We start from the raw sequence: 13273 nt of genomic DNA, 5'->3' as shown, positions 1-13273 counted from the left end.
CCTTCATCTCTGTTGGTTTGGGTAAAGATTATTACGTTTTTCCATTTGATTCAGAATAGTGATGTAGTTTAATAGATTTACTAATAATCTAGGAGCCCAGTTATGGCTGGTAGTTAATTTTGATTTAATGATGAAATTTATGAGACCTAGCATTGAAAAATAATATTGCTTCCTTCTTTTTCAGTGTGAATGGGTATTTTACTCAACAGTGCTGCTGTGCTTTTGTGGCATGTTTTCAAAATCTACTCTGCTGATGTCAGTCTGTAACATTAATGCCCACCTCACAAGAAAGAAGCAATATCAAGAACACCCTGAGGAGAAAGGGTCATGTGGAGTGGGGGTGTCAGACAATCAATGCCTCTCACCATCTTGTTCTTGGCGCATTGTGGAGCCCACAATTTAGGATTGTAGCATTAAATGCAGGGGTAGAATGTAATTGTCCAAAACATTGTGAAGGACTGTGGCTCCGACTATTAAACTGTGTTCACCTATTCTCACCCCACGAAGCGTGACCTGGGGCGCCATTGGTTTATGTTTGCTGGTCAGATGTTGTGAGTGCATGGGTGCTGTTCATCACATTTTTCTCCCTGGGTTTTTTGTGATCCCATTGAGCAGACTAAATCCATTGCTTGCCATTGTTTGATATTGCTCCCCAGCCCCCCATTGTTTGTGCTGCATTGCTTTCATTTGCCATTTCTCTCCTATTTCCATCTTCACCTTCTCATGCGGACTCAAGAATTCTTTAATGTTGACGTGGAAAGGGAGTCGGACGAAGGTTGGTAAGACCACTACTGACCTTTGACCTTGCCGCAATGATGTGTCAAAGGTCTTGTTTGGTTGTGCCTCTTGTTCCGATCTTTTTGATTGAGTGGAGGGAGTTTAGTCGCTCCACACCTGAGGTAGCTGTAGAGAGCTCTTCCATGCAGTCTGCACGGAAACAGTAAAGGGGGGGGGAGGCCCTTCATCCTATCCACTCTTTCACTTCTTTCCCTTTACCTCGTTTCCTTTTTTTCATCTGTTACTTTTGCTTTTCCACCTGGTGTTCCATTTACTAGATCATGTATTTTGGGAGTGCGATGTCAATGCAGATATGTATTGGGTTAGGCAGAGGACAATGTACGTGTGCTGAGTTTATGAAGGTCAGAGGGGCCAATTAAGATGTTTTTATTCTCAAGGGGGTACATGCTGTGGTATGGCTTGGGAATCTAGAGCGAACTCCAGCCATCATAACGTCATTCAGGGCACACTTGGGTCATGGAGGGGTTGAGACAATGCATGTTTGTGACAAGCTAGAGTGACCGAAGAGCACTTTTGGTTCATAGCAGTAGAGTTTTTGAAGATGCAGTTACAGAATGGGAGACCTGGGAATGAGAGAAACCTGGCTTTCTTCTTCCACAGCAAGGGCATAACAATGCCTGGACTAGACCGTTCATTCTTGGGTCCTGGAAGTGGGCCCTTGAATAAAAGGTGCCCTGCATGCTTTGGTCACAGAGCGGGAGTGAAAGTGTATGCTTGGATTGTTGAATAGGAGAACACACTATGCCACGTCACATAGGGAAAGAGTCCGTGCCTGATTGTTTCTTTAAGCGAGAAAGAGAATGATTTCTCCATTGAATGGATGAGACAGGACCTGCTGTGAATTCTTTGGCTACTGAAAGGATCAACCAATGTACACTGGGGTGAAGCAATAGGAGTCCATGAGGGCTCACTGTATGGCATAGGCAATGTATCCCTGCGTTACAGGGTGGAGATGTCACCAAAGGAACTGCTTATTGATATTTGAGTTACAAAGGGGAGCCTATGCATGCTTAGTCCTCTGGAGGGTGTGTCAATATAGCCGTATTTTGCAAGGTTTATATCCGTGTACACTCGTTCATGGAATGGATAGGTCTGTGCAAGCTTTACTCACTTCTTGCTTTGGTCGTAGGATGAGTGAAGCTATTGTGCATAAGGCTCTCCATGGAATAGTCTATGTGCACTTGCTTAGGTTACTGAAATAGAGGGCCAGTCTCCCCTTGGGTCACATTATGGATGCACCTGCTCTTGAGTTGTCCCGTCCATCGAAGTGGAAGCCATGTGCATGCATTGGTATTTTATGGTAGACTTGTTTTTTTGGGTTACAGGAGGAGGGAGCATGCTACTGCAGGCTTCAGCCATCGAACAGTTTGGGGCGTAAGATTTGTATTATTAAAGGCTAGAGAAGATGTGCCATTAGTTGACAAAGAGACTCCATCCAGTGCATGCTTGTCTGACTGAGACAACAAATCTTCATATAACATTGCAAGAAATGAGCTGAGACATCTTTGTGTAACATTAGGGGAAATAAATGTTGAACTATATGGCCGAACAAGTGACACAACTGTCCCTTGGCCTACAGAGGGAGGCAGCCAAAATGTGTGTACTTGGCAGAAAGAGCGGTCTAGTGCATGATTGTGTTTGAAGAGGGACCAGCAACACTAGCAGGTTGTCTTTTCGAAGTAGGTCCTCCGCATCGCCCTAAAGGTCATCAATCTCGCACTTACAGCATGCTTCACAGGTGGGCAAATGCGGGTGGTAGTGGGCTGGGCTCGGGTGGAAGTGTAAGAGGGTGGAATAAAAGATTGGGAAGATTGCTCCACACTAATTCTGAATTTTGTGTATTAGTATTTGGGCTAAATACTATAATGGAGATTATGGCTGACGCCGGCCCGACTGCCAGTGAAGGTGGGTGTCCTCGCGACATGCTCTCTGCATGCCATCACCCTACTCCCAGCGTTCGTTACCAAGCAGTGTCACATGGTCTGTGTCCACCCCATGATGCAGTGTACTTGTGCTATGGGTTGCTTTCATGCTTCTTCATTCAGGCCAATTTCTTATTTTCCTTAATCTCATCTTTGTTTCTGTTCTTTCTTCGCCTTACTCTCCATTTCTTCATTCACACCTCCCGGTGTCTTCCTCCTTCCATTACTGTTTCCGCTAGTTTCCAGAGATGCTGTTGACATCCAAGCTGCTTTTACTGGGATGTTTTGCTTCCCCTGTGTGTTCTAGAGTTTGTGAAGTTTCCTGAGTTTGTTGTCTTTTCTGTGATATTAGCACATTGCCTCTTCACGCTATGAAACATGTTCTACTCTTCCTTTTTTTTTCTCTTTTTGATCCATTTTGGAAGTATCTGCAATCAACAAGCGAGCACTTGTGGATCAGAAGTCTTCAGTTATTAAGCACAGTCCGACAGTGAAGAGGGAGTCCCCATCGCCCCAGGGACGAAGCAACAACTCCAGGTATGAAGGTCTTGAGTGGTTCACATTGGGAGGTAAATCCCTTGAGACTTCTCAGAGTCCTAGATAAAATTCATACTGCCACTGAATGCTCCACTGTTACCTTTGAATAGAGGCTAAGGGTTGACTAAGAATTAAAAGACTTCTAGTCCTCTGAGGGAATCAATATGGATGACACTTTGCAAGATGGATAACGGCAAAAGTGTGCTTGCTGTAAGACTGTCCGATGACATATGTTATGTGATTGGTAACTGTATAGCGCTCTAATCACCCCTGGGGGTTTCAGGGCACTGTTTAGCCAGTGTATGAGGCAAGCCTTGGGGTCTTACTCGATGGGCGAGATCTTCAGCTTCTTGCTAAAGTCAAGAAGAGAGGAGGTGGAGGCTCTGATGTGTTGTGGGAGGTCGTTCCAGGCTTTAGTGGCCAGGTCTGAGAAGGCCTGGCCCCCTGCTCAGTTTGTGTGTGTGTGTGGGGTGTGTGCTAATGACAGCCTGGCAGAAGGGAGATGTCTTGCAAGTTGGTGAACATTAATGCAGATATTCAGGTAGGCAGGGCCTGTGTTGCGGAGTGCTTTACTAGGTGTGGGTGAGGAGTGTGAAGTGTGCACGCTTGTGTATTTGGAAGCCAGTGGAGTTCCCTAAGGTGTAATGTTAGGTGGGCTCAGTATGGGAGATTGAGGACTAGTCTGGCTGCTGCGTTTTGGATGGTTCGCATTCTCATTTTGAGCTGGTTGGTTGTGCCTGCGTACACTGAATTCTCATAGTCTAGTCTTCTGGGTGATCGTTTGCTGGTGTTGTCTTGTATCCTTTTAAAGATTTTCTTCAGCATCCTTAGCGTTTTGATGCAGTCAAAGGCCGCAGCATAGACTTGGTAGCCATGTCAAGTTTGTTGTCTGATAATTCCTAGGTTTCTTGCATGTGAGCAAGGCCTGGGGTGGGCTTTAGGTCTGTGGGAGGCTCCTGGCGAGGTGTTTTTCCTCAATACCACCACTTAAGTCTTGCTTGAGTTCAGTTTAAGGCAGTTTGGTTCATCCTAGTGACTACTTCGGTCATACATGTGGTGAACTTGTTCCTGGTTTTGTGTGCGTGGGACAGTATCAGTTGCATGTCATCAGCATATGTGAGGATGTTTGTGTGAAGCCTTATGACGTTGGCCAGTGGAGTCATGTAGATGGTGAAGAGTGTCGGGCCTGCGGGACTCTGCAGATTAGTTCTTGTGCTTCAGAGGAGTAAGACGGCATGTTGACGGTTCCAGTGAGGAAGGAGCAGATCCATTTGAGTGCACTTCCCTGGATGCTTGCTTCGTCGAGTCATCAGCTTGAAATGGGATGGTAGATGGTGTTACTGATAGATCTAGGTGTATGAGGGCAGCAGTTTCCCCCCTGTCATCAGTTGCAGCTTTGAGGGCGGTTCCCATGCTGTAGTTGGGTCTAAATACTGAGTGTGGCATTGAAAAGCTGGTGTTTGGCGAGTTGGTCGGAGAGGTACTTGTTGATGACTTTTTCCAAGACCTTAGCTGGGTAGCGAAGGAGGGTGTTGGTTGCTAGTTGGCGAGTTCAGTCGGTTCGGCTGAGAATTTCTTTAGGAGGGCGTTTATAGCTGCGTGTTTCAAAGGTTCCGGAAAGGTGGCTGTACGGATGCTATTGTTGAGGATGAGGGTGAAGGGCTCACTGATAGGGATCGCTCCTTTGTCAAAGGCGTGATGGGGCGGGGCTCTGGTGGGGACCCGAAATGCAAGTTCTTTGTGATTGTGAATTCCTCTGTGCTGATGGTGTCTTGTGGTGATTGTGTTGTCGCTGGGAGACTTTTGAAGAGAGTGAAGAGGTCCAGTTGCAGTCCAAAGTGACTGTATATGGTATGATTTTGCTGCAAAGTAGTTAGAGAGGTTGTTGCACAGACCTTGTGATGGGTTGATCTTTCCAGTGATAACTGTGGGTGTGGTGAAGTCTGTGACGATAGTGAAGATTTCTTTGCTGCTGTTGAAGCTGGTGTTTTTTTCAACTAGAGTCTTCCTCTTAGTTTCTCGAATTAACTGGTTGTACCTTCTCTGGGCAGCTTTGAGAGCATATTTTTCCACTTCCCCTTTGTTTGCTCTCCAATTCTATTCCAGTTGTTTGCAGTGTTGCTTGGTCATTCTGAGGTCTTCTGTGTACCAGTTGCTTGTGTTCCAGGTATTTTTGTTTCTTTGTTTCGTGGGGGCCAGAGTGTTTGCCTTGAGACCAAAACAAATACGAAAATGACACTGGAGCCTTTTAACTACCAGCACCTAATTGAATATTACTCCCAAATTTTTATCCCTTTTATACTTTTGAGGGTATGTGTGCACACCGATCCGCACCCACCATCACAGTGCTTGTTCCTACAGGAACTCTATGATTTTAGAACAGAAGCACGGGTGCACCACGCCGCAACAAGCAAATGAATTGGAACAATTATAAGGTCAAAGTCCAGTCGATAAAAGCGATGAAAGTTCTTTGATTTTATCTCTTTATTCCATATAATGTTGACATAGAGACACAACATAGCCGACACGTTTTGTCCTGATACAGGACTTCTTCAGGGCACTGTATATAAATCAAAATATCTTCATGAGTAAAGGAGGGTAGAAGAGAGATGATAATATCAAAGTTCCATCCAGAAAAATCTTCATGAAGTCATCAAATTCGTAAGATAGATATCTACGTTATTTAGGACATTATTAATGGACCGTGATTCAGTAGTCTCGATCGCCGAGAGAGTACAATGGCAAAGCTTCCTCCAATACAGCAGGCTAGAGACCCTTACGGTTGAGTAGCGCGCTCTATAAATCCCTTATTGATTGATTGGTTGGTGATCCACTTGTTGAAGTTTTCGTTGGCACGTGCCTGAAGGCCCCTGGCTTCCGATTTGTTCTTCTAGAGGCCAATCGTGCAAACCACCTCTATTAGGTTGTTCCCGTGTTACCGTGCTGGGACGGCTACGGGAGGTTTTCTGTGTGGTTGGATGCTAATTGTGAAGCTGACTATGGTGTGGTCAGTCCAGTTGACTGCTCTTGTTTTATTGCTAATTATTTTGTTGAATGATGTCAAGACTGGATCTAGGATGTGTCTGGCAGCGCGTGTGGTCTCTAACACTTTAGGCTCATCCCAGGTTTCCGAGGCTGTCTAATAGGGCAGCTGACTTGGTGTCAGTCTAGTCTTCTAGATAGAAATTGAGGTCTGCTAGGAGATTGAATGCACTGGAGTGGAGAACTGGTGGTGGGGGGCATGATGTCCGTAATGTTGCTAGCGAAGTTTGCTCAGGGCCCAGGACGGCGTTAGACCCGGCTTCCACCTAGGGTGAAGTTGGCTGTGATTTGTAATTTAAAGTGAAGGTGGTCCATGTCTTTTGTTCTGGCCTCGGGAGGAGTGGTGTAGTTGAAGGTGTCCTTTGAGCCTGTTTAGGTGGTCTTGCCTGGTGATCTTGTATCCGGTGGGGATGGCAGTTGTGATGACTGGCATTGAAGCTGTGGTCAGCCATGTTTCTGTGAGGAAGAGGAGATATGGTGCTGCGACGTCCAGCAATTCCAAGATCTTGGCCGCGTGTGTGCTGAGGATTCAGTGCACAACTATTACATTACACCACAGATAACCATTTATGCAAATCTCAATTTGCAGTAATCCAGTTAAGTATTCTTTCCCTACTGATGAGGGAACACATTTGCGTGCCATGCTGTGTCTCTGCAGAACTACACATTTCAGAGATTCTTGAATAAAAAACGAGTTTGAGTAAAGTATGGAGGGATGGGAGTGGAAAAGAATGTTCAACCGATGAAGAAAGTGAGGGTGAAGTGAGTCAAAAGAAGAGTGAACAGGTTCTGTATGGCATTCACCCCGCAGACAGGCTACCCAGCACGTAGTTTTGGAATGTGGGTTGGTATGACTGGTGTCAAGGCCTGGGTCACTGTGAAGATTCATAAGTCTGCTCCACTGGCGTTAACCTCCCAGGACCTTTCCTGCACCTGTCCTGGGTACTTCAAATGTTGGACCTGACTCCATACAGCTTCTTAACATTGACAAATTCCATCTTCCGTGATGGGGCTAAGATTTTTTTTTTTAATTATTATTATTATTTTTAAGGGGGTTGCACCCACTTGCGTCAGCTCATCTCTGGGCTGATGGTAGAAGATGAGACACAGAATCATTCCAGGTCTCCATGGGGTCTCTTACTGGTTGTCTCGCCAGAATAGCCAGTGCCACAGTGGAGTGATGTGGTGGATCCATTCCGCCCCACTCCGTATCGCTATATCACTCTCACATTCGACAAGTGGGCCCCAGTGGTGATCTAATATGGCTATTACCTCAAACTACATCACCCCTACAAACTTTCCACCCAGTATCCATGCTTTCAGCAAAGAATACATATCCCTCCTACAGAAGGGTGTCAGAGAGTGCCTCCGCAATACCAAGGGAGTAGTCTACTCTCTCTACTTTCCCATCCCCAAGAAGGGTGGCTCTCTCGAGCAGATCCTCGATGAAGAACCTTCTACGTCTACCTCCTATCAGAACACTTTTGCATGACAACTCTGCAGGATGTCATCAGCGCCCCTTTAACAAGGTGAATTCAAGCGTTCATATCAAAGATGCCTATTTGCATATGCCCAATCCACCCTGCTCATCAATGGTACCTTATCTTTGTTGGTAAGGGGTCAAGGCTGCCAATTTAAAGTACTTCCTTTTAGGATAGCTACAACTCAAAGGGCGTCTACAAAGTCCCCTAACAGTGGTGGCTATGCATTTGCAAAGTAAGGGCTTTCTTATATATCCCCGCCTCGACGACTGGCTGATCAAGAGCAGCATCCAGCTAGCACACGCAAAACAGTGGTGTCATTGTTTCGAAGCCTAGGGTTAAACACGAATGCCTCAAAGTCCCACCTGCATCCTCTGGAGATCCAGCCTTGGGGCCAGTATTGTCCACAGTCACAGGGAAAGCCTAAACCAACCACCAGAGAGTTGCAGACGTTCAGCAGCTGGCACGTCTTTCACAGCCCAAGCGTTGGCTTACAGTGCGGACTGTCATGCACCTTAGAGGGATGGTGGCCTTGTGCATCGCCGTTGTTCCACATGCAAGGCCTCATATTCGCCCCATCCAAGAGTCTCTTATGATTCAGTGGTCCTAGGCAGAGGGTCAATAGAAAGAGCTGATGATGGTACAGGCCAATGCGCGCTGCTCTTTGCAATGGTAGAATACCAATAACTTGTTGCAAGACAGGCCTTTTGTAGACCTTGTACCACAAGCGACCATCACCTCACGTGCATGGCTCACAGGGTGGGGCGCACATCTCAACAACTTGATAGATCCTACCTGGAGCTGCTAGCCATTCACTTAACTCTCAAAACCTTATTACAAGTCAAAAGACTTGTAATAAGTAGTCCTTATCACTCTTCCTGAACGCTACATGCAACTTACAGAAGCAGGCAGCCACCCTGCCCCTAATTCTCAGTTAGCCCAGAACATTTGGCATTGGGCGCTTTCCCACAACATTCACCTCATGGGAGAGCATCGCCTGGTGGAAGACAATGACTTTGCAGATAAGATGCTTCAACGAGTCCACTTGTGGGACCTCCACCCTGAAGTCCTACCCAGATTCATCCAACGTGTGCGCACCCCACATATAGACCGGTTTGACACTTCAAATGCAGACTGTCCAAACTTTTCCTCAAGGTACCCACATGGACAGCCCCTGGGCAGTGCTCTATGGATGAGTTGGCCAGGGATATTTGCCTACACTTTTTTTTACCTTTCCCACTGCTTTCCTAGGTGGTGGGGAACCTGAGGAAAACATTGTTAACCTTCATTCTGGTAGCCCCAACCCGTGCCAGGCAACCCTGATACTCCACTCACTTGGAGCTGCCTGTCAGCTCTCACGAGAGACCGAGGCAAAGTCGAGTGAGGCATCTGAATCCCAGACAGCTGAACCTTGTGACCTGGCCTCTGAGCTTTTAGAATTTGGCTACCTCAGCCTTACCCAGAAATGTATATCCATCTTTTCTTTTCTTTTTTTTTAATTGTTATTTTCAGACATATCAATGTAACATTTTTTTGGCAGTGTAGCACTATGTAGTTCCATCACAAGTTTACACTGTTATAAAACAGTAGACATCTAATACAGATTTTGCTAATTTACAACCCATAGAATGACTTCACCTCTAGCTTCCTATGCATTAAATACGATTGAAACAGGTACATGATTACAATATCTTGGGGTAATCTCTAGGACCTAAAGAACCTTGTCGGGCATTGCCCTAACACATATAAACATTTAACGATATTCTTTTGGCAGAGGGATGAACGAATATGGATGCATTGCACCTGCAAGAGCTGCGTGTTCAGAAGTGTGTATCAATTGGCGGATGGGAAGTTAGCGAATGTGAGACTGTGGCTAATGTAGTAGCGTCGTGCAATACCTCATCCCTCCTTCTAATCCAGCTCACAAATGGCTCCCAGATATCTTTCAGACTGGATGCCGTGGGCCTGTGGGCCTAGGACGCAGCTAGTTGTTCCTGGCAGTAAGCAATGTCCTGCACCCAGTTAGTTATTTTGGGGGCCATAGGGGCTCCCCAGTGCATAGCCTGTCTACGTTTAGCAAGGAGAAGCATCGTAGCAGCCAATCGGCGTTTCTCAGGAGGGACTTCCCCTACGTATCCCATCAGTGCTACTAGTGGTGTGCATTTCAATGAGACCCCCTGTGACCATGTGTATAGTTGCATATACCTCCTCCCAGAACTTGGCTAGGGATGGGCACATCCACGCAACATGTAAAAAGGAGGCATCAACTTGCTTGCATTTCCAGCAAATCGTGTCAGGTCGTAGTCCTATTTTCTGTAGTTGCAGGGGAGTGCGGTACAGCCTGGGTAAGCTGGGAGCAGCAGAATGACCATTTGTCATCTGTAGGTAATCCGCCCAGATCCGCCCTCCACTGCGCCAGGGTCTTCGGGGCGGGAAAGGGGGTATTTGATTGCGTTTGGTTGTATAATCTGGTGATCGATTTACAGGGAGATGCAGTGATGAGTATTTGCTCGTGCGTCATCATTATGGTGCGAACCGTTGGGAAGGAGGGGTATAATGTTCTACAGGTGGCTCTGAGTTGATAATACAGGAGCAATTCTAACAGAGGTGCTTGCGTGCCTTCTTGGCTCTGCGGTGTTTCCAGAAATTTGTCCTGCGGGTAGAGACACATTGGAACGGGGGCGTGGGAAGAGTGGTTGATGTGCAAGTGGAGTGGAGGGCGCTTATAGAAATGGTGTCTCAACGCGTTTCCTAAGGCCCTCCCAAGCCCAGCATAGTGTCTCGACTGTATTCACTTCTCCGGTTGTCCTATGATATGACTTGTATAATGCAACATGTAGGCAGATAGGATCTGCCATGTCTTTCTCGATTGCTACGTGTGGTTAAAATGGGGTGGGATGCACCCAGAAATTGAGATATTGTGCTTGTTCTCATAAGGCATAGAGTTCAAAATCAGGAGCCCCCAGTCCTCCCCGAGCGAGTGGACATGTTAGTAGTTTCCAACCCACCCGCAGCTGCTTCCCAGCCCACAATAAGGCTATTACAATGGATCGGAGGGATCTAAAGAAAGCTTCAGTTAGAGGAATGGGGATATTTGAGAATAAATACAGGAATTTGGGATGAACAATCATTTTCGTTATGGCTATTCTCCCGGCCAAAGATAGGGGCAAGGATGACCAGAATGTTGACAGCCAGTCCAGGAGCCTCCCATAATTAATGCGCCCGGTTTCCTGCATTTCTCTGCTCAGCCACATACCCAGGTATTGTACCGCGCCATCAGCCCATGTAAGCGGGAATTCTAGTTCGGTACTTAGTTTGGCGTCCGTTAAGGGCAGGAGTGAGGATTTAGACCAGTTTACCATCATGCTAGACGTTCCACCAAATTTTAGGACTTCCCGCAGCACCGGGTTTAAATTCTCATCTGCTTTACGGATGTATAATATAATATCATCTGCATACATTGAGATGATGAGACTTCTGTCTGTGAACCCCAGCCCACGAGGAGTGTGGTGTTGATGTATTCTAGCTGCTAGGGGCTCCATCGCCACTGCAAAAAGCAGTGGTGAGAGGGGGAATCCCTACCTGGTTCCACGTGTTATAGGGAGAGGCTCTGAAAGCAGGCCGTTAGCTCTTAAACGAGCCGTGCTCTTAGTATAGAGCAGACTGATTAGCTTGATGAAATTGGGGCTGAAACCAAGTCTGGGCAGAACAGTAAAAAATGGCCATTCGAGGGAATCGAACGCCTTGGTGGCATCGAGGAATGCAGCAACGGCTGGCAACTGAGGGTTGTTAGAAATGGCGGTCTCTAGTTGGCAGAGGTAGATACCTTTGACCAAGTAGGGGCCCTTGCTTCTATCAGGGAAAGGGGGGTACACTCCTGGATAACCCCAACTCACCCCCTTGGTAGCTTGGCACGAGCAGACAGGCTTATCTGTCAGTGTGTAAAGCATTTGTGAACACAGACAGTAATAGAGTGAAAGCCCTGCAAATGGACACGACATCAGTTTAGAAAAATAAGTAATCTTTACTAGACTTAACACAAGATCAAACAACAAAACATCCACAGTACTGTAATAAAAATATGACTTTAAAATGGTAGAAATAGCTTAGTTCAATGCAGATGGTACATGCAACACTTTACTCTCAAAGTACTTGGGATGCATCATGCAATACAAACAAAAGGGTCGCAGGGAAGTTGATGCGCCGTTCCTTACACTCAGGGAAGTGGATGCGTTGGTTCCTTACTGCAGCGCAGGGGAGGTGATGCGTCGCTTCTTTACTGTGTGGGGAGTTGATGCGTCGTTTCTTACTGCGGCCCGGTGACGATGCGACAAGATGGCACCTCGATGCGAGGTGACGATCCGGTGCGATGCGACAAAATGCCATCTTTGATGCGATGCGACAACATGGAGGCGAGGCATGCATGACGAGCAGTGTCGCGACCCATTTACGTAAATTACTAATAGCTCATTCGAGCGACTTTGGCTGACGAGCCCGGTGTCTGCACCTGCGCGCCTTGGAAGGTATTTTACCTATATATATGGCAGTCATCGGCACCCCGCATACCTACCTGCTCCCTGCTGACGAGAGGCAATTACCTCGAAACACGTGTCCAGGGATGGCATTATATTTCTATATACTCGTGGCGTAGGCGTACTCACCGTAGCCACTACACTATCCAGAATCCTTTGGGGTTATTTGCAGCATGACGAGCAGTGTCGCGACCCATTTACGTAAATTACTAATAGCTCATTCGAGCGACTTTGGCTGACGAGCCCGGTGTCTGCACCTGCGCGCCTTGGAAGGTATTTTACCTATATATATGGCAGTCATCGGCACCCCGCATACCTACCTGCTCCCTGCTGACGAGAGGCAATTACCTCGAAACACGTGTCCAGGGATGGCATTATATTTCTATATACTCGTGGCGTAGGCGTACTCACCGTAGCCACTACATTATCCAGAATCCTTTGGGGTTATTTGCAGCATGACGAGCAGTGTCGCGACCCATTTACGTAAATTACTAATAGCTCATTCGAGCGACTTTGGCTGACGAGCCCGGTGTCTGCACCTGCGCGCCTTGGAAGGTATTTTACCTATATATATGGCAGTCATCGGCACCCCGCATACCTACCTGCTCCCTGCTGACGAGAGGCAATTACCTCGAAACACGTGTCCAGGGATGGCATTATATTTCTATATACTCGTGGCGTAGGCGTACTCACCGTAGCCACTACACTATCCAGAATCCTTTGGGGTTATTTGCAGCATGACGAGCAGTGTCGCGACCCATTTACGTAAATTACTAATAGCTCATTCGAGCGACTTTGGCTGACGAGCCCGGTGTCTGCACCTGCGCGCCTTGGAAGGTATTTTACCTATATATATGGCAGTCATCGGCACCCCGCATACCTACCTGCTCCCTGCTGACGAGAGGCAATTACCTCGAAACACGTGTCCAGGGATGGCATTATATTTCTATATACTCGTGGC

General features: G+C 46.9%; 1 protein-coding gene across 23 annotated transcripts in view; it reads left to right on the top strand.

Annotated features, from left to right (window-relative positions):
* The window catches only part of MADD (MAP kinase activating death domain), a 987832-nt gene that overhangs the window by 349595 nt on the left and 624964 nt on the right, over positions 1–13273 (top strand). For 19 of the 23 annotated variants that reach the window (XM_085646564.1, XM_085646573.1, XM_085646571.1 and 16 more), the window contains 2 exons: positions 2644–2703; positions 3146–3257. In XM_085646564.1, the coding sequence (XP_085502690.1) occupies positions 2644–2703; positions 3146–3257 (172 nt within the window). The remainder of the gene's footprint in view (positions 1–2643; positions 2704–3145; positions 3258–13273) is intronic. The other 4 variants (XM_085646575.1, XM_085646561.1, XM_085646574.1 and 1 more) reach the window with 1 other exon arrangement.

The sequence above is a fragment of the Triturus cristatus genome, chromosome 3_1 (assembly GCF_964204655.1).
Source record: "Triturus cristatus chromosome 3_1, aTriCri1.1, whole genome shotgun sequence".
Lineage (NCBI taxonomy): Eukaryota > Metazoa > Chordata > Amphibia > Caudata > Salamandridae > Triturus > Triturus cristatus.
Note: the sequence above shows the minus strand (reverse complement) of the source record. Positions and strands in the feature narration are given on the sequence as shown.